This window comes from Gobio gobio (genome assembly GCF_949357685.1).
Source record: "Gobio gobio genome assembly, chromosome: 11".
In the NCBI taxonomy this organism is placed as follows: Eukaryota; Metazoa; Chordata; class Actinopteri; order Cypriniformes; family Gobionidae; genus Gobio; species Gobio gobio.
The window spans coordinates 38,820,359-38,840,966 of record NC_137104.1 but is presented as its reverse complement, the minus strand read 5'-3'; the positions used below and the strand labels follow the sequence as shown (position 1 = coordinate 38,840,966).

Below are 20,608 nucleotides of genomic sequence, written 5' to 3'. Positions count from 1 at the left end.
TCCCAGCACTGAGCCCTGAGGCACCCCAATAGCTAGATGTTGCAACTTAGATGCCTCGCACCTTGGTCACCCTGAAGGACCTACATGAGAGGTAAGACTTACAGTTTTCCTCGATTGTTTACACACATTTTCTGAAAGCATGCCTCATACTCTCAGAACTCTACACACAAATTCAAAAACACACACACAATGGGCAAAACCCCTCAATTCTCCTGCAAAATGCAACTTTACATTCAAAACAATGTTATTTCTTTTCAAAATTGTATTTTGTTTTCAAATGACACACACAAACCATCATATGAATAGACATTTATAAGAACCAGTTGAACACTGATGTGCTCAATGTAAAACACTATGATGAATGGAAAACACTTCTTCTCCTTTCATCATAATGACTTAGGTCTTTTTTGGTTCAGTGTTACACTTACAACAGACAGTACATACATAAGTGTGTTGTAAAATATTTGAGAATATTGTTTCATACTCAGAACACACAAATACACTGTAACAAATATATTTTATTTTTCCCACAAAAACAATGTACACAGTGTACACCCCAACCATCACAAAGTTGCACATACAGTGGTCTACATACAAAACAACAGAAGAATTTACTGTACAGTTACAGTAAAAAAAAAAAAAAAACAGATTTAACTATGCTGCATCCTCTCTTCGGTTTCTCACCTGTTGCCCTTTGATGCTAAAGCTCTGTTTGCTAATTGTAAAACTGCGTGACCGATGTTTGCCCATGTGAAGAGTCAGTGTGCATATTTGAATGACAGTGTGTTCCTTGTGAAAACAAGAGATTTTCTGCATGAAAACTGTGCCAAATGCAGAGAATTGTGTGTAGTGTTTTGAAAAAAGTGTGTTTTAGAACTGCAATTTGAGTGTAAAGCAGGAATTGTGCTTGTAGTTTAGCAGAATTGGTTCTGGGGGTTGGTGCATGAGTTACATGTTGTGGTCATTGTGTCTCAAGTACCAGTATTTGTGTGTAAACAATTGAGAAAAACTGTAAACCACTGGAGTGCGGTTCCTGAGATGTCCTTTGTCATGAAGGTTAACTGGAGGATCTGGTTGTCAGGGTTCTGTCACTTCGGTCTAGTTTACTCTTGGTTTGTGACAGAGCCCTGACACTCCTGTATTGTCTTGTGTGAGCGCGCAGCTTTGAGCATGCTCAAGCTGCGTGCTCTTCTGTCCTTGTGTTTTGTGTGCGGGCGTGGTATTCGGATCCCAGCACTTAGGTGTAGTTTGGTTTTCAGTTTTGTGTCGGGATTCGGACATTCATGCTCCGCGTGTTTGTTTTGTCTCGAGCGCACAGAATGAGCATCCGCTCGTTCTCGTGCGCTCTGTCTTGTCATGTGAGCGTGTGCTCTTCTGTCTGTGTGTTGTGTTCTGTGTAGCATGGTTCATGTTTACATCGGCCGTGTGCTTTCATGTTATGTTTTGTCTTATGTTGTGTAGCACGTGGTTGGTGTTTTTCACTGGCTGCGTGCTTCCATGTTGTCAAGTTTTGTGTGAACATGCAGCTGATGAGTTTTCATTAGCTGCATGTTCAAGTCACATTTGGTGTGAGCACATGTCTTGTCAAGTGTTTCTTTGTGCCATGTGCTCATGTCTATTGTCTAATCCCGCCCACCTTGTTTCCTGATTATTGGTTAATTTGCCCCACTCTCTTCCCTCGTTACCCTCTTTTGTTTGTTCCCTATTTAATCTCCTTGTGTTTGCAGTCCAGTGTGGAATCGTCGTCGAATGTACCTCATGTTTCCCTGCTCCAGTCCAGTCCAGTCCAGTCCAGTCCAGTCCAGTCCAGTCCAGTCCAGTCCAGTCCAGTCCAGTCCAGTCCAGTCCAGTCCAGTCCAGTCCAGTCCAGTCGTCTTTCCCCTTCAGGGTAGTTTTGTTTCATCTTGTTTTATGTTATTATCATTAACCCTCAGAGCCCGACGGCATCGCCCACGACGTCACACGGCACCTCCGATAAATATCTATATTATTTCATGAAACTTTTATCGATTTTCTTACCGTTTTTTTCCAGCAGAAAGCTAACGAGCTAGCCATCACGGTGGGGTGTCTTTGGTGTCTTTGTAGCCTTTACAGAAGGTTTTCTATCCAGCCTGGAACATGTGCATCTTTTTGGAGTTGTTCAGCAATAAATCAAAACGCTTTGTAAGGTGGAAAATAATCAAAGATATTTGAAATGGAACAAAATCCTCTGCTTTGCTGTTAACTGCCATCGTCGTGATCAAGATATTGAAATTGACTCAACCCCTTCCCCCTTAACGCCATCAGAAGGGCCAGGTTGAGTTAGAAAGACAAAAGAATGATTGGCCGGCTGGCCAACAGGTTTTCGCACCTTTGATACAATGGGGGAAGTTTTGTCTGATTGGTTATTTTCAAATGTCTCACGGGTTGGTCTGATTGGTCAGTTTTACAAGAGTCAGATTTGAATTTGGTGACATCAGGGAAGAGGATAAAAGAAGATTTCATCTGTAGCTCGCTCTTTTGGGTTTTCTCTGGCTTTCTCTGGAGAGAGCTATTCTTTAGCTCTCTCTCTCTCTCTCTCTCTCTCTCTCTCTCTCTCTCTCTTTCTATCTCTCTCTCTCACAGGTAACATTCTAGGCAGAGGCCTACAGAGCATAATTAAGGGTTTATGTTTTACATTTATTTGAAACGATTTTAAGTGTAACCATAACCAGAATTTGTGTTTCCTTTTAGAAGAGATTTATGTCTATGATGTAATTGACATTTTACATTTACTTGATTGTTTTGATCCTTTCTGAATTAATCTGTAATTATTAACTATCTCCAATGTGGAACGTTATAATTGTAACAAAGGGTTAAAACGGAACGATCAAATGTATGATTAACTACCAAATATAGATGACCAAACAATCGGTTGGGATTCTCTTCTAAATGCGACCACTAAATGAAATAGAGTCAGATAAAGAATATTATAATCAAATCCATTCTTCCAGCTGAGACACTGAACGCGTAAGGCCTTCACCGCGGTTCGCTACCGATCATTGGAGCGAATTCATGCGGTCTTACAGCTTACATCCAAGATATATCCACTTGATGTCCATAATTTATAAATTTTCCGTCATTTTTGCCGCTAGCGCGATGCTAGCTGCCATTTTGGATGAGGGTTTGACCAATGACAGGCTGATCCATCATCCACGTTGGTGTGCGTCATTACGCATGAACCACAGCTCTGTTATTGTTGATAGAGAGACGCACGGCTAGTGTTGAGGAGAGAGAGAGAGAGACGCGCTGCAGTTTTTAGTAGTTTTGTGGAGAAAGTTTGAGGAAAAAGTTTGAGGAGAAAGTTTGAGGAGAAGTTCCTGATAGGAACTGTTTTGAGGCTTGGCACCAGTAAATATCCAAAATCCAAAGAGGCCAAAAGCGCCTGGACTTTTTTTGGAAAAATGTAAATAGTTTTGGTTCTGTATAAGTTATCATGTTTATTCCTGAGTTTCAGGACTCCAAAGACTTGAACAAACTGTTTTCCAGAGGAAATATGCTTAGCTTTTATTTATTTGTGTGTGTTTTCAATAAATATTTGAGTGATTCAATTTCCGTTTTATGTTTTCATTTGTCTTTATGGTCCCATAACTTATTTTACATTCAGGTGACATCAATGCAACACAAATATACTGACAGTGCAACTTGTCTTGAAAAAAAAGAGGTGTGTCAATTGTCTGTGCACAACAGGGTTGATGTTTTACAAGTTTTTTTAGTAAATAACACCAGGCGGAAAATTAATTGTAAAAATACCCTTAGGTCTTAAAGGGTTAAAAAGCCCATTATCCTCTGGATCTTTGAGTCCTCGCCTCATCCTGTCTACAAACCTTGACACTGGTTAACTGGTGTATCTGCTGGTTTCAAAAGCAGCAGACAGATTCAGCGAGATGAGTACTGATTATTTGGAAGCTGCTCGTGAGCTGTCTCAGAGCTTCAATAACCAAGAGCAGGGCAGTTTCAGTTGAGTGGCCACTTTTGAAGGCAGGCTGGTTGCTGTCCAGGAGGTTGTCCTTTGTGAGAGGCAAATGTTGAACATGACTAGCTCAAGTGTTTTTGCAATGAATGAAAGAAGGGATATCGGTCTGTTATCTAAGAGGGCTGGATTTAGAGTGACATTGTAAAGAGATGTGTTAATGATATGAGTAAGAGCAGGTTCAACTAAAGAAGAAATGGCTTGAAGGAGATGAGTGAATAGGATCAATAGACAGGGTGATTGGAAAAGATGAGTTTGGAGACTTCTGCCTCTGAGAGCGGAGAGCAGGAGGGGAGAGTGTGTGTGTTTGAGGTTAAGATGTGTTTGTTGGTTTATGGTGTTGAGAATTGGCCACTGATGAGTGTTGTTTTATTATTTATTATGTTGTGTTATTATTTTTTTTACAGTCTTGTAGGCCTATTTCTTTACTTAATTTGACAATTTCATGGTTAACCTGTTAACTTTGAATTTGCATTGGCTAGCTGTTTTTTTCTGCAGTTGTTTTAATCCTATTAATAATTTACATAGAATTATATTAAATATATAGTACAATCCCAGAGTTTGCCTCGTACACACATTCTGCCAAGGAGATGCATCGTTTATGTTGATGATTAGCCTTTATCACACACAAAATTTGCACATCTCCTCCCACTTCCTGCCTGTCTGTCCTTTGTTGCCACATAGCACACTTTAGAATGATTGTGAGATTCAGTGAAAAAAGCCTGTTCAGAATTAAATGAAAGTGATGTCAAGTGATGTCAGTGAAATTGCTTGTATATTTATTTGCACATTAGTGGTACAGTGACTATTTAATAGACATAGTCTATGCTCATATTCACAAAGGATTATGGAATGCTGTTTATCCTGAGAACGACAGCTGGTTTGTGCAAAAGAACGCTCATTGTCACTGTGTTCAGGTAAGAACATAGAAATGTATCACCAGATTCAATTTGCCTTTTTGTATCATTTTATAATATAGGATAAAGGACATTTACATTTACATTTACATTTAGTCATTTAGCAGACGCTTTTATACAAAGCGACTTACAAGTAAGGGCAATAGAAGCAACTAGAACAGTCAAGGGCAACAATATGACAAGGGCAAAAAGGACTAGCTTAATTATTATTATTTATTTTTTTTGCATGAATCTGATGTATTAAATATAAAAAATAAAATTAAAAAATCTAAAATGTGATCCTGGACCACAAAACCAGTCATAAGTTGCACGGTATATTTGTGGTAATAACCATTAATTCACTGTATGGGTAAAAATTATCGATTTTCTTTTATGCCAAAAATCATTTGGATATTAAGTAAAGATCATGTTCCATGAAGATATTTTATACATTTCCTACCGTAAAAAAATATTAGTAGAAGTAATATGCATTGCTAAGGACTTCATTTGGACAACTTTAAAGGCGATTTTCTCAATATTTCGATTTTTTTGCACCCTCAGATTCCATATTTTCGGCCAAATATTCTCCTATCCTGACAAGCAGTGCATCAATGGAAAGCTTTCAGATTTATACATTTTTAAAAAAATTCACCCTTATGACTGGTTTTGTGGTCCAGGGTCACAAATAAGTAAAAACGTCAATAATTTGTTTAATATAAGACACTGACTCTTGAGATAAGGGACAAAACATGTTTTAGATATTATTAAAAAAAAAAACACTAACACTACATTATTAAAAAAAAATATTTTTGTAGACATAGGTCTCAGATAATGAACCATGTAAGGGAACAGGTTTTTTTCTAAATATTTTTTCTAAAAAATTATATTTATTCAGTCCACAACTTAATTTGTGTCAACGCCATCAGATACACTAAAAAGCAAAGCCGTGCAGAGAGTTCTTCATGGGCAGGGGCTCAAATGTAAAAAAGGGGCAAAAATAAAAAGAAATAAAAAAAATTATATATATATATATATATATATATATATATATATATATATATATATATATATATATATATATATATATATATATATATATATATATATATATATATATATATATATATATATATATATATATATCAGTGATGCGCGGGTCAATGTATAAACAACCCGCACCCGACCGACGTTTTCAACTAACCCGCCCGCAACTCGGACCGCAAAAAAAAAAGAAGAAAATATTGTACCCGACCCGCTTCCTGACCCGCATTTTTTAAAAGTAGTAAATGCTCATCGTAGCTCATTGGGCCATTGAGAAAATGTTTCAGGCCCTGACGTGGTGTGCTCAGAGGTGCAGCAGCGAGAGCAGGAAGTTCTTGCGGCGGCCCATCATTTTCCATTTCAGCTCCAGATGCATATTATTGATGAACGCGATGTTTATGTTTCGACCCGGCTTGAAGAATTCATCAGCCCACATTTGGAAAACATTTGGAAAAGTGTGAAAGCCCTTAGGAGCGCAAACTGTTATTTTTCTGAATGCTGTATGATATAGCCTAGTGTTATGTAATACAGGCTTGATTTATTCATTTATTTCGTTTAATTTTCTTAACAATTAAGATGCTGCATGTGTTTATCCAGTCTAATCGAAGTGTGCGTCTCTCCCCCGACTTTCCCAACAAAAATCCCGCCCCCTCTCAGAAAATACATAAAACTGACTTTAAATGCGTTTAAAAGTAGCCTATTAAAATGGTACAATGGCATTGCTCAGTTCAACGTTTTGGGAAATCGGGCATTTTGTCCCGCGTCAGCATTTATTCATAAGTTAATAACGCTCAACATTCAAAAGGTAAATAAGGATTTATTGACGATCCGACCGACCGTGACCCGAATATCATTAAAAATATTTTTGGATGACTCGTAACCGCGGGTAACCGCGGGTAACCGCGGGTGGCCGCGGGCACCCGCTCATTTTGGATCAACCCGCGCATCACTGATATATATATATATATATATATATATATATATATATATATATATATATATGCTCATCAAGCCTGCATTTATCAAAAATACGGAAAAAACAGTAGCCTAATATTGTGAAATATTATTACATTATATTCTTTTTAACTTTTTATTAATCAAAGAATCTTGAAAAGAGTATCACAGTTTCCGTCATTGACATTAAATCCTCATATTAGAATGATTTCTGAATGATCATGTGACACTGAAGAGTGGAGTAATGATGCTGAAAATCCAGCTGTGATCACAGGAATAAACTATATTTTAAATTATTTTAAAATAGAAAACCATTATTTTAATAATATTTCACAATATTGCTGTTTTTTATCAATGCAGGCTTGATGAACATAAGAGAGTTCTTTCATAATGCTGCATAATATTCAAAAATGGTAATATAGCTAATAAAGTCCTTTCACGTAACCATTTCACCAGCCTACACTTCACATAATAGGCCTGTAGGTGCCGGTGGCACTTGGGTTTTGTTAACTTTGATAGTTTCATGAAATAGTAAACGGTGTATCAATATACATAAATATAAGTGAATTTAACACTTACCATTAATGCGACTTTTGCTGCTGCTGCATGGTTTTGTTTGTTGTCAGTTAAAATCCATTTTGTCAGTGATGCAATTTATAAAATGAGACAAACCGCAGGAAATCGTTCCACAAACGTTAGTTCGTCTGTCCATGTCATTTTCAACCGATTTATGAATAAGAACAGAAAATTACCGCTTCACATCGCCCAATGGAATTTGAACTTGCTTTGCCAGATCACGATTGGTTGGTGTATAGCCTATACATGAAAAACGGGCATTGGTGAATTGTGTAATACTTTAAAATATATAATATATAGATTTGTAATTAAATCAACACATTAGCTCTGACTATGGATGAAAAAAAAAAAATTGGTTTACATTTTTCCCGCGAGGCCACACGCTCTCTGAAAGGACCATATTTGGCTCGAGAGCCGTTTCCGAAGAGTGGAAAATCAGCAGTCAATCAAAACGCACGCAACCCATAGCAACGCGTTATGACAACGCCTCAACAGAAATTGTCTGACTTTTGAGCCGTCCGTTACTATTGTATACATTGTCATCTTATAATAATCACATTTATTTAGTTTTATTGACCACGATATTATCATTGATATTTGTCTGAGAGGGGCACTTTTGATTCATTTTGAAAAAGGGCAGGGGCTCGAGCACCCAAAGACCCCCCCCCCCCCCTCTGCACGTGCCTGCTAAAAAGCATGCTAATTTCATTTAATCTATCCAAAAACATTGTAAAATCTTCAGTTCCCTTTCAGTCGGTCACGTTTGACGTACGTCGGACGTACGAATTGGGATCACTTCAGGGAGCCCCTATCAGCTTCGAGATATAGAGAACAGACCAATGGGCCATTGGCGTGCGAGATTTGCATCTTGTGCTCCGCTCCGCGCCGCGGGTATAAACAGGAAGCGAGAGCGAATGCACGCTGGCATTCACTTCGGAGCCGAACGGTGTTGATGAAGCAAGACTGCTTTTCTAAAAGAGAGCCTATCTGCAAGAGAGATGCTCCAGAGAACGAGAAGGACGCTCTGTGTTGGCGAAAAGGCACAATCAGCGCGACCGCATGTTCACCACTACATCAGCATAACAAACTGCTGTTCTCACAGCAACTGTCGGTTTGGTGAGGGCGTTTGTTTCAGTGAGTGCAAACACAGGACTGCACTTACCGCCTGTGTGTGTTGCCGCGGTCTTCCCCTGGGTGCTTCAGCACTGTTGAAAGAGCGTTTCCTCACAAAAGAGCAACACGGGTGTGACACTGCGTCTTTTTCAAGACGTCATTCCACTTGTGCGTTTCTGGATGCGGTTGTTTCCTGTCCTGACGGCCACGATCCCTCTCGCATAAACATGTTGAGACTGTGTTCGTGGGTGATCCGTGTTCTCTCAGGGGAATCGCCTTGCCTGCCCCTTGCCTTTTCTCGGATGTGCATTGGAAGGTTTTGGCATTGTGGAACTATTGGTGCCAAAATATGGAACACCAATAGGGCCATAATCTGTATAAAGTTTTCCTCTCTCTCAATACCCTCATCGGTGAGGTGGTAGTGCCACTGGCAGGCCACCTCTGCCCTGCTTAGTGCACGAGGGTAGTTCTGAGCCGAGGTTGAGCTGCGCACAGCGCTGGCCCTTGGCTAGACGATGTCCACCCTGGTCCAGAAACACCATTGGCCCGGATTCGGTCTGGAACTGTTCTTCCCCGGAGGAGGGCCGGGTGGAAAACCATTAGTAATTCTGTTCCGCCACTGGTGTTAAAAACAGCCAGTGCTACCCAAATTAAATAAAAAATAAGAGCAGTTCCAATACCTCTGGGTCTCGGGAGTTTAGGAATGGCAGCGTGTGACACTACAAAGCCTCGCCGCTTTCATTCCCCTCCCCACAAGAGGGCGAGAATGGCAGTGTGTGACACTACAAAGCCTCGCCACTCTCATTCCCCTCTTCTCAGCGGTGCGTGGACAACAGTGCGCGACGCTATGCCTCGCCAATCTTGTTCCCCGCTGAGGAAGGAGGTGAGGCAGACCGTGCGCAATGCCACAAAGCCTTGCCACGCTCAGCCCCTCCTTCATTTGGAGAGCGCACTTGGCGGTGGTTGACGCTCCCATGCCTCGCCACCCTCAGACGCCTCTCCCTTCGCCAGCAGGGGGCGCCGGCTGTGGGAACGCACTCAAGCGGCCTCCCTACACTCGCACGCCCCCTCCGCGGACGCAGGTAGGTGTTGCACAGCACACTCAGATCCCACTTCGGGCCGCTCCCATGCCGTCCGAGTCTGGTCCCTGCATTCCGCGTTGCTGCCCCGCTGCGGGTACGTCTGTGGTTAATCCCCTTGCTCGGTGTCTGGGAGCCTGGCTAGCGCCTCCCAGCCCGTCTCGGTGCCGTACCATCAGACTCGGCTATGCGATTCAGTTCGCCCGGCGTCCTCCTAAGTTCGGGGGCGTTCGCTTCACGACAGTAGCGAAGGAGAACGCCCCCGTGCTCCGGGCGGAGATCGCATTCCTACTGGCGAAATACGCGATAGAGCCAGTCCCTCCAGCCAATATGAGGTCCGGGTTCTACAGCCCGTACTTCATTGTACCCAAGAAAGGCGGTGGGTTACAGCCGATCTTAGACCTGCGATTCCTGAACCGGTCCCTTCACAGGCTGCCGTTCAGATTGCTAACGCAGAAGCGCATCTTCAGGTGCGTCCGTCCCCAAGATTGGTTTGCAGCGATCGACCTGAAGGACGCGTACTTTCATGTCTCGATTCCCCCTCGACACCGGCCCTTTCTGCGCTTCGCGTTCGAGGGACGGACATATCAGTACCGCGTCTTGCCCTTTGGCCTGTCCCTGTCGCCCCGCGTCTTTACGAAGGTTGCGGAGGCGGCCATTTCTCCCATGAGAGAGCATGGTGTTCGCATTCTCAACTACCTCGACGACTGGCTGATCCATGCCCAGTCGCGAGAGCAGTTGTGCGAACACAGGGACAAGGTGCTCAGTCACCTCAGCCAGTTGGGACTTCGGGTCAACTGGGAGAAGAGCTAACTGTGTCCCACACAGAGGATCTCTTTTCTCGGTATGGAGATAGCTTCGTCGCCATGACAGCGCGCCTCACCGAGGTGCGCGTCCAGTCAGTGTTGAACTGCCTGAATTTGTTCAGAGGCAGGACAGCGGCACCACTGAAACACTTTCAGTGGCTCCTGGGGCATATGGCATCCGCAGCCGCAGTAACGCCATTGGGATTGCTTCATATGAGACCGCTTCAACGCTGGCTACATGACCGGGTCTTGAGATGGGCGTGGCGCAGCGGTTCCCTCCACGTCCAAGTGACTCTGAGGTGCCGCCAAACCTTCAGCCCGTGGTCGGACCCTTCGTTTCTATGGGTGGGAATTCCCCTAGAACAAGTGTCCAGGCATTCTGTTGTCTCCACGGATGCCTCATCCACCGGCTGGGGTGCCACGTACAACGGGCTTGCAGTTTCGGGTCTGTGGACGGGGCCTCAACTGCAATGGCATATCAATTGCCTCGAGTTGTTAGCAGTTCGTCTTGCACTCAGCCGCTTCAAAGTTCCGCTCAGAGGCAAGCACGTTCTGGTCCGTACGGACAACACTGCGGCCTTTGCGTACATCAACAAACAGGGTGGTCTACGCTCCCGTCGCATGTCACAACTCGCCCGCCATCTCCTCTTACGGAGTCAGAAGCATCTGAGGTCGCTTCGTGCCATTCACATTCCGGGCCTGCTCAATCGTGCAGCCGACGAGCTCTCACGACAGCCAGTGCTCCCGGGAGAGTGGAGACTCCATCCCCAGGTGGTCCAGCTGATATAGAGTCGCTTCGGGTCCGCACAGGTAGACCTGTTTGCCGCCCCGGACACGACCCATTGCCAGTGGTTTTATTCCCTGACCGAGGGGACCTTCGGCTCGGATGCTCTGGCACACAGCTGGCCCCGGGGCCTACGCAAATGCGTCCCCCCAGTGAGCCTTCTTGCACAGACACTTACAGACTTACGTGGACAGAACGCAAAGCTTCAGGACCTCAGAGCAGCTCTTCGTCTGTTACGGAGGACAGCAGAAGGGAAAGGCTGTCTCCAAGCAGAGGATGGCCCACTGGATAGTGGATGCCATTGTCTTGGCTTATGAGTCCCAAGACGTGCCCTGCCCGCTCGGGTTAAGAGCCCACTCCACTAGGGGTGTTGCTTATTCATGGGCGCTGGCTCGTGGCGCCTCGCTGACAGATATCTGTAGAGCTGCGGGCTGGGCGACACCTAACACGTTCGCTAGATTCTATAGCCTCCGTGTAGAGCCGGTATCTTCCTGTGTGCTCACTTCCCATAGTCATTATCACCGAAGTGCTCGTTCTAGTGTCGGCTTGCTGCGCCATTCCCTCCCTCATGGTACGGATATGTGCGCTTATCTGCTCCAGTCGAGTTCCCCAGAATGGCGAACCCTGTTGAGTTCTCCACAACCCGCGGCAGTCGGACGTGGCGGAGCGTTCGACGCCAGGTCTAACACTCGTATGCATTGGTGGAACTTGTGTTAGGCTGGGTTCCATATGTTGTGACCCCCACGGCGCTCCCATATGTGTATTCTTCCACGGTACGGCTCCCTACGGCGAGCCCGTGTCTTTCCCTTGGCAGAGTTCCCTCTGCCGTCTCAGTAAGGTGTTGTTCCCCCGCCTCTGAATGGCCAGGGCCACCCCTGGGACTTCCGTATGGTGTGCTGCCCACGGCCAGCCCATACGTGTATTCTCCACATGGTAACTCCCTCCGGGCATGATGTGGCTTCCGCAGCGGCCTTCACAGGCACGCTTTCCCAGCGTTATCCAATACAGTCAGCTGAGTGGGTCTTGCGGGACAGCAGCTTTGACTCTCCCTGCGTGAATTTCCCCGCCCGCATCAGATCAGGGTCTGAGGGGCTCATCGCTGGGTGCTGGAAGTGGTAGTAACTATGGCGTTTTCCAAAGGGATCCCAATTCGTTGGGAAAGGGAACTGAAAGGGAACGTCTCAGTTACGTATGGTAACCCTCATTCCCTGAAGGAGGTTCCCTGAAGGAGGGAACGGAGACGTACGTCCCGTCGCCACAGTTGCTGTACCATCACTGCAGGGCCGAGTCACTAAGTTCGGCTCCTCAGTGAAAAACAGCGTGCACACTTTTAATATTAAACATATATCACAAATGTTCTTAGGTAATTTAGACATATCATCAGTTCCATTGTGTTTAACATTTTTACACAATAAATGAGAAAAAAAAAAGACATTTCTTTCAAAATGAACTGAGTAAAATACTGATGGAGTTGAAAAATACTGACGGAGTTGACAAAGGTTAAAGGGATAGTTCACCCAAAACCGAAAATTTTATGTTTTTCTGCTTACCCCTAAGCCATCTAAGATGTAGGTGTCTTCGTTTCTTCAGTAGAACACAAATGAAGATTTTTAACGCCAACCATTGCTGTGTGTCACTCATATAATGCTTGTCAATGGGGTCTAATTCTATTAGAGTAAAAAAAACATGGACAGACAACTTCAAATTAAACCCTGCGGCTCGTGACGACACATTGATGTCTTAAGACACGAAACGATCGGTTTTTGAGAGAAACTGAACGGTATTTATGCAATCAAATAACCTCATATCAGACGAATGTATTCAGCTCTGCAGACTGCCATCACTTCCCTTGAGTGAGGTCAAAATTCCGGCCGGGTCATAGATATATACATAGATACCTCATTAGTGCCTGCGTGGAACGCTCGAATGAGGAATCTACGTATACATATCTATGACCCGGCCGGAATTTTGACCTCACTCACGGGAAGTGATGGCAGTCTGCACAGCTGAAGCGTTCATCTGATATGAGGTGATATAATTGCATAAATACGTGTCTTAAATGGATAGTTCACCCAAAAACGAAAATGTGATGTTTTTCTGCTTACCCCTAAGGCATCCAAGATGTAGGTGTCTTCGTTTCTTCAGTAGAACACAAATGAAGATTTTTAACTCCAACCGTTGCTGTGTGTCACTCATATAATGCTTGTCAATGGGGTCGAATTCTATTAGAGTAAAAAAACATGGACAGACAACTTCAAATTAAACCTCGCTGCTCGTGACGACACATTGATGTTTCTCTCAGAAACCGATCGTTTCATGTCTTAAGAGATCAATGTGTCGTCACGGGCCGCGGGGTTTAATTTGAAGTTGTCTGTCCATGTTTTTTTTACTCTAATAGAATTCGACCCCATTGACAAGCATTAAATGAGTGACACACAGCAACGGTTGGAGTTAAAAATCTTCATTTGTGTTCTACTAAAGAAACGAAGACACCTACATCTTGGATGCCTTAGGGGTAAGCAGAAAATCATCAAATTTTTGTTTTTGGGTGAACTATCCCTTTAAGCTGAGGCCAAATATACAGCATACTGTATGTAAATAGAATCATAAAAAAGCATTAGAAGAATTCCCCATATGAAAAAAAAAACTTATTAAATCACATTATACAGACTTTTTGAGAGCATTTGTCAACTATCAGACATAAAATCTGACGGAGTTGACAAAATTAAATGTTTTCCAACCTTAACCACGCGTTGTACAGAGGAGCAATTATTTTTTTCCCTCAGTTGTAGCTGCCTTAATAAACATATAAAAATGCCAAGATTTATCCCACAACTATTTACAGAAATATTACACTGCGATGACAGAGTTGACATGTTAAGGCTGTGACCGCAGAGACTTCAATATTGTTTGTTTAAAATATAAAAAAATCTATAACTTCCAGGAAATAGAAAAGGGTCCTCAGAGTTAAAGCTGGCCATAACACTGCCCGATTTATTCAGAATTACAAAAAATCCTGACAGATTTGACGCAAGGTGAGGACACAACTTTTATAGCTATTTTTTTAATGGGAAATATAGTTAAATATTTATTTGTTGTATTGTTTGATATATTAAAGATTTCTGCCTTTTAATGTTACTGTGTAGTTTTTAATTTGTTGCATTTTCATTTTTAAACACTTTGTTTGGCAGTTTTACATTGTGACCTCATGCTGAGGACAGGTTAAATTATATATGTTTCCAAGTGTAGAGTGTGCTTTTAAAATAATACTAAAGAAATTATTTAAAAGAATAAGCATTAAATGTATACAAATTTCCCTTAGATGTAACTTTTTAAGTATTTTTATTGTGGTGACATTCTAACTTTTTAACATAAATAGGGCTTTTGTGTTTGGGATATGTTTTGTCCCTTATCTCAAGAATCAGTGAAGTATAATAGTATAAATAAAATACATTTATTAAAGTGTGAATAAGGTATGAATGAAATCCTAAATGTAATAGGAGCAGTCAAATCTGGTTTCTCATGATTTAGCAGGGAAATTCTAAATCTATAGCTGAAATCAATGTTCCTATTATGACTTTTTAGTAAACCCTATCAGTTTAATAACCTAGACCCTCTTGGTTGCCAGACAACTCTCATTATGTTTATTTAACTGTGTGGTGAAGCTCATGAAACTAGCTTGGTAACCACACACTTAAGTTGTGCAGAATATGTGGGCAGATCAAAGTTGAGTGCATAAGCGTATGTACTATATAGGTTGCCCATAAACCTTCAGAAGAAAAACTGAAAAAGCACCTTTTAAGGATTTATCTGTCTTGCTTGTAGAATGACCTCGAATACAACTATGGCCTTTCACCACAACTCTAAAATCTCAAACCACTCGGAGAAAACGACAGTGGACATTGTCTTCTACACCATCATCGTTCTCCTTGGCACCACCGGGAACTCTGTGGTCATCTGGGTTGCCGGCTTCCGCATGAAGCCCAACGTCACTAACGTTTGGTTGGTCAATCTGGCTGTAGCTGACCTGATCTTCTGCCTGACACGAGTCACTTCAGTCCTCAGAAGCATTTTCTTTGACCACTGGCCTTTTGGTGTCTTTCTCTGCAAGTTCAATGGTTTCTTCAAGTACGCCAACATGTTCTGCAGTGTTTTCCTTCTGGCTGTCATCAGTGTGGACCGAGCGCTGTGTGTCTGGCGTCCAGTGTTCACCAGGAAACGACGGACGTTGTGTGCTGCTCGTGTGGTCAGTGTGGGAGTTTGGATTGTGGCGGTGATCTTTAGTTCACCGTATTTTGTGTACCGGCAGGTCTTCCCTGACAAGAACAACTTGAGCCACTGCACACTGAAGGTCAGAATGGCTTTATAAATTACTGCATGTACCACCTTGCATAAAAATCATATTTTGTTAGTATGAATATATATATGTATAAATTAATTTACAGGAGAAAGGTGCAGCAGAAGCAGGTGGAAGGTCAGCAAAGTATGTCTACTACTGCATTCGTTTCATCTGTGGATTCCTGTTGCCCTTCCTGGTCATCCTTATCTGCTACATACTAGCTGCTGTTGGGATACGCAGAACGCGGATCTCTGGCAAATCAAGGCCTCTTCGGATTCTTGCTGTGTTGGTCTGTGCTTTTTTCTTATGCTGGGCCCCCTACCACTTTCTAGGACTGGTCAAGTTGGTGAATAAAAACAACAAGGCTGTAAAAGAAGGATGGGGTATGGTTTCAAACTTAGCCTATTTCAACAGCTGTATTAACCCATTGCTCTACTTCTGTATGGGGCTGGATGTAAGTCAACGTTGCAACCAAAGTTTGTCTGCGATTTTTCGCAGAGCTCTTATAGAGGAAGGTCAAACCTTGTCCCAGGGCTCTGGGGAAGAAAGTTGTAATTCCATTCCAAAAACTGAGTGCGTCACTAAAGTTTAAAAGTTTTAACTCTCTTTTTCTTGTTCATTTGTCAAGTCTGTCGGATAACTTAAAAAAATTTTTTTTTAGTATCTTACACATTGAAAAATTGACATACAGTGTCTGGTCTTCTAGTTAGCTTTCGTATAGTTGCAGAAGCCTGTATGAAAAAATCAACAAAACATTCTAATTAAGATTCATGATAATATATGTAAACAAATGTTTATGCAATAATTGCACATTTTTATGATCAGTTCGGATTTATGTTCGTCTACGTGTGTATGTTTGTTAATTAACAGGATGACAGATAAGCCCACCTGAGACAGAGAGACTAAGCGGAAATTATTTGTGGCCTAATATAAGGAAATGAACACACTTTTTGACCAGGTTTATGAAAATCGGGGCTAATGTGAGCTAATTTTTTAAAAAATGTTACATTTCTGTAATATTTACCAATGCAATAAATGTGTATGAAGATGTGATGAAAGCTTCTGATGCAATTTCTCTTCATCAGAAAAACGAAACAAAACATGTTTTCCCAGTTCAAATGTCTTCTAAACCTTCAGGTCCTCGTGACAGGCAAAATAAAAGGTTGTGCAATATTACAAAATGATGTGAACAAAAGCGATACTGCTAAATAATGATGTGTTAGCTAAAATAATATCTACTACACTGGCCAGAAGTGAAGTTGAGTATCATTTCAAAGAATATTGTGTTATTATAATGTGAAATACTTTTGGAAAAAAATTATTTACATAAAACACCTAAATGAGAAGGACTTGAGATTAAATATATGATTTACAACAGTAGCGAACCGTGACTCTTGGACCTTGGCCCTCTCACCCCCTTATTTTTTCTCAGGGAAAAAGGTAAACTAAGCCTAAAATCAGCCGTAAAGCCTTAAAGGTCCCATGGCATGGCATTTTTCTATTATTTTATAATGTTTCCTGAGGTGTACTTATATTGTTAGTATGACTTTTACATCATAAAATGTCATAATTTAGAAATAAAAGCCATTTTTATATACTGCTGTTTGCCCTGTGGCTGAATGCCCTGCTTCAAGAGGCGTGTCTGCTGTGAGACTTCAGTAAAAACGCCCACTGTTGTGATTGGCTGACATCTTTGCATTTTAAATGAGCGGAGGGGGCGTGGTTTAACAAGGTCTACGAGGCAGGAGCAGGCACGAGCTGCTGCCAGAGAGACGGATGGACCTGAGTTCACTTCACATCAGTTCTCAGCATGTCTGAACTGTTGTAGTTACAGCATATACTTCAGGTTATTAGTCTATTTCTAGTCGGAGGGACTGTCACTCATGTCAGAAAGTTAGTAACTTTAGTAAATTATGGATCAGCGCTGACTGGAGACGCGAACCGTTTAGAACGATTCAGTCCGATTTGGTGAACTGATTCGGTTCACTAAAAAGAACAGGTTCAAAAGAAAGATCGTTCGCGAACCGGACATCACTAATGTACCAGAGATGGAGCTCAGCGATTGCTAACAAAGTTATTTATAGTAACTACTGAGTTATGAGAGCGCTGTCTGTCAGCGCGAGTTTATTGTGTTTGTATCTGAGAGTTCTGAATAAACACGAGTCCCAGTCACACCGAGTCCGTCTTCATCATTATTACCAACTTTGTAACACATGCAAAGTATTACAGCTGTCGAGATGAACGAGTTAAAAGTAAGTGTTGATAATAGCATTATTTTTAAAATAAAATAAAAGCGTCAGTGACGCGCGTTGAGTACACAGCGCAAACAAAGACACAACAGCAGTATTCGAATTTAATCCAGTTTATTGTGGGGCTAGGCTGGCTAGCCCGGATATGCTCACGCTTACCCCCCGTCTGCATAATCTCGCGCTGCGTTTGGTGCCTCCGCTGTGGGCCAGATGCAGTACTGGGGGTCGGGGATGTTGAAGGCCACCGGCCAGTGCAGCCCGAGCTTCGGCGTGTGTGAGGTTTATCTCTAAAGATCTGACTCTGCCGATGTTGAGCAGAAACTCATGAATGTATGCACATTTTAGAACCGATAGACGCGACGAGGACGTACAAAAACACTGACTCACAAGATAGAAAACACCGTTCTGTCTGGAGAGAGAGAGCTGCGTGTGCATAATAAATAATAAATAATTAGCTACACATCAGAAATCACTGATCACAGATCAGAAGGAACTGAAAAAAGACTTCTGTTTTCATTTGTACATCCAAACACTGAGAAACTGCCAGCGTTCACTCGTTCACAACCCATGATCTCTCAAGCGTTTGCATGGGCGTGCCAGATTCTCTGGGCGGAGGAAAGGGAGGGAACCGTTCCTGCTTGGACGTCAAACCAGGAGACTTCAGGATTGGCTCGTCTGGCCTGTCATTTTCTCAAAGGCAGAGAAAGACAGCCAGAACTCGGGTTTACACCGATCAACATTTCTATCCACTTGGGGACAATATTCAGGCTAGGGGAACTCATATTAATGTTGAAAAACCTCATAAAATGAAAATGTCATGCCATGGGACCTTTAAAGTCAGCTTACAGTGTTCTCTTTTATAATAATGCATTTTACCTTTGACAGGAAATGCCACAAGCAAACATCAGAGTGAGAGTGAGAGTTCTCACAAAACAAAAATGCAAAGCATCATTACAAAGAATTGCATCACACAACTGGTGTTACTTCAACGGAATATGGTGACAACTGGCCACAAAACCATCAAATAAAAAAAAAATGTAATGTAAGCCGATGCATCATGACCAATGCATGACCAAAATAAAATTAGCAACGTTGTCCTCCTCATTATTATTGCTTGCGGTTTCCATAGTCAATAGCGCTAGCTATGTTTCCCCGATCGTGTTCCTTAACGCGTCATAATCATAGCAATAACAAGTCCCATCCATTAAAAGTAACAATGTGATTGGTCAATTTTCCTGTCAATGGAAGCTTTAGCTTAAGTTCTGCCAGGAAGACTTAATCACTTCGTCACTTATTAACTTCAACTCTATCCAATCACGTCTTCATATTTTCTGTATAAAGGTCGTACTTACACATGTTTGAGTTCGCAGATGCGACAACCTCCACCCTCCCCACCACCACCAGGATGGTTCCGTCCATACCTCAAAAGGGGGGTCGGCTGCGCCCCTGCCTTCATCTTCAGGCAGGAATATGCTGATCCGCTACTCTCGGATTATAAACTATGGACGGGGCCTATGCCAAAACTTTATTATGCTTGCTGGGCTGTCAATAAATGTATGCTTTATTCATCATTCTATCTCCCGAGTCTTTCTGGTAGAACTTGAAATTCGCCTATCATTAGCTATGTTTCTAAATTCTAAAAATGATAAAAACGTATGCGCTCATTTGAGTCGGATAAATGTTGTAACCGATACGAAAACATGCGCATAAACTACAATGGAAATGCATTTACCGAATAAATTCCTCGATGCACATAAAAAAAAATGTGACTTTCGCGATGTAACAGCATAACTGTACTAACCAGCGGAAAAATCTTGTTTGCAAAGCATCTGAAATGCTGTTTTGGTCATTCAGAAGTCTGTTGTCAAAGATATCTTATATGTCTTATATGACTGCGTTCCCAAACAGCAGCATCTGCCTCTGAAAGCAAGACAACAAGTTTATTGAGATGCACGTTTCTCTGAGACGCAAATAATTTATTATATATGAAAATGATTACATATGGTGACTTCTCCTATGTTTCTTAGTGATTTTTTAGCGGTAGTTTATCAGGAAGGGATTATTATGTTATCTTCGACTCACTGGATGGTGCTTTATTCGCAAATGTTTTATGCGATATTACAATTTTGCGCATAAGTTACATTCGCAATTTTGGATGGAAACATAGCTATTGACTTGTTATGGCTTGGCCCTCTGTAATTTTACAGCTGGACCACCAATCATAGAGCTGAAAGCGTTAGGTGGAAAAATCCTAATATTGAGTAAACGGACATCTGTACAACACAACACAACACAAACTGAATCAGCAGATTTGAAGGGTTTATTTCCTCAAAAAGATTTAGATGTTTATTGTCAAATTATAAACTACTAAAATAACATGAGAACTGATGATTTTTATTAAAAAAAAATTACACTATCATTTAAAAGTTTGTAAATATTATTTTTTACAATATCTAGTTTAGGCCCTCTCTGAGGGCCCTGACGGTTCCCCCCGATTTACAATGTTCTTAACAAAGGGAGGCATATGTTCAGATAATCAACACAATTTGCTCAGGGGGTATATACATACAGCCAACTTACATCTGTCCCATGACAGTTTTCTAGCATTTGGCCCCGCCCGATAGCTATCATGTCTGAAATCGAACTCTTCACCTGCTTCACTCCGGACTTGGCTTGTTCGAATGGCCCCTCGCACGCCAAGAGACCAAGACTACCCTCCCCACCGGCGAAACATTTGCCTTCCTCCCCCATAGCCTCCTATCTTTCGACCCTCCCAATGA

At 42.2% G+C, this 20,608-nt stretch overlaps 2 protein-coding genes across 2 annotated transcripts in view; one reads left to right on the top strand and one right to left on the bottom strand.

Moving 5' to 3' along the window:
• The window catches only part of LOC307133598 (craniofacial development protein 2-like), a 1,416,430-nt gene that overhangs the window by 1,105,616 nt on the left and 290,206 nt on the right, over window positions 1-20,608 (bottom strand). The window lies entirely within an intron of this gene.
• Window positions 4,711-18,850, top strand: LOC307133812 (fMet-Leu-Phe receptor-like). The gene is made up of 3 exons (XM_079829105.1): window positions 4,711-4,908; window positions 15,066-15,591; window positions 15,686-18,850. The coding sequence occupies exons 1-3, from the start codon at window positions 4,817-4,819 to the stop codon at window positions 16,169-16,171; spliced, it is 1,104 nt and encodes a 367-aa protein (XP_079685231.1). The 5' UTR covers window positions 4,711-4,816; the 3' UTR covers window positions 16,172-18,850.

What these genes read in the sequence shown, in the direction of transcription:
- LOC307133812 (XM_079829105.1), top strand. Translation starts at nt 4,817, where the DNA reads ATGCTCATATTCACAAAGGATTATGGAATGCTGTTTATCCTGAGAACG. An exon ending in CTCATTGTCACTGTGTTCAG is followed by an intron (nt 4,909 to 15,065) that starts GTAAGAACATAG and finishes TCTTGCTTGTAG; the next exon opens with AATGACCTCGAATACAACTA. An exon ending in TGAGCCACTGCACACTGAAG is followed by an intron (nt 15,592 to 15,685) that starts GTCAGAATGGCT and finishes ATTAATTTACAG; the next exon opens with GAGAAAGGTGCAGCAGAAGC.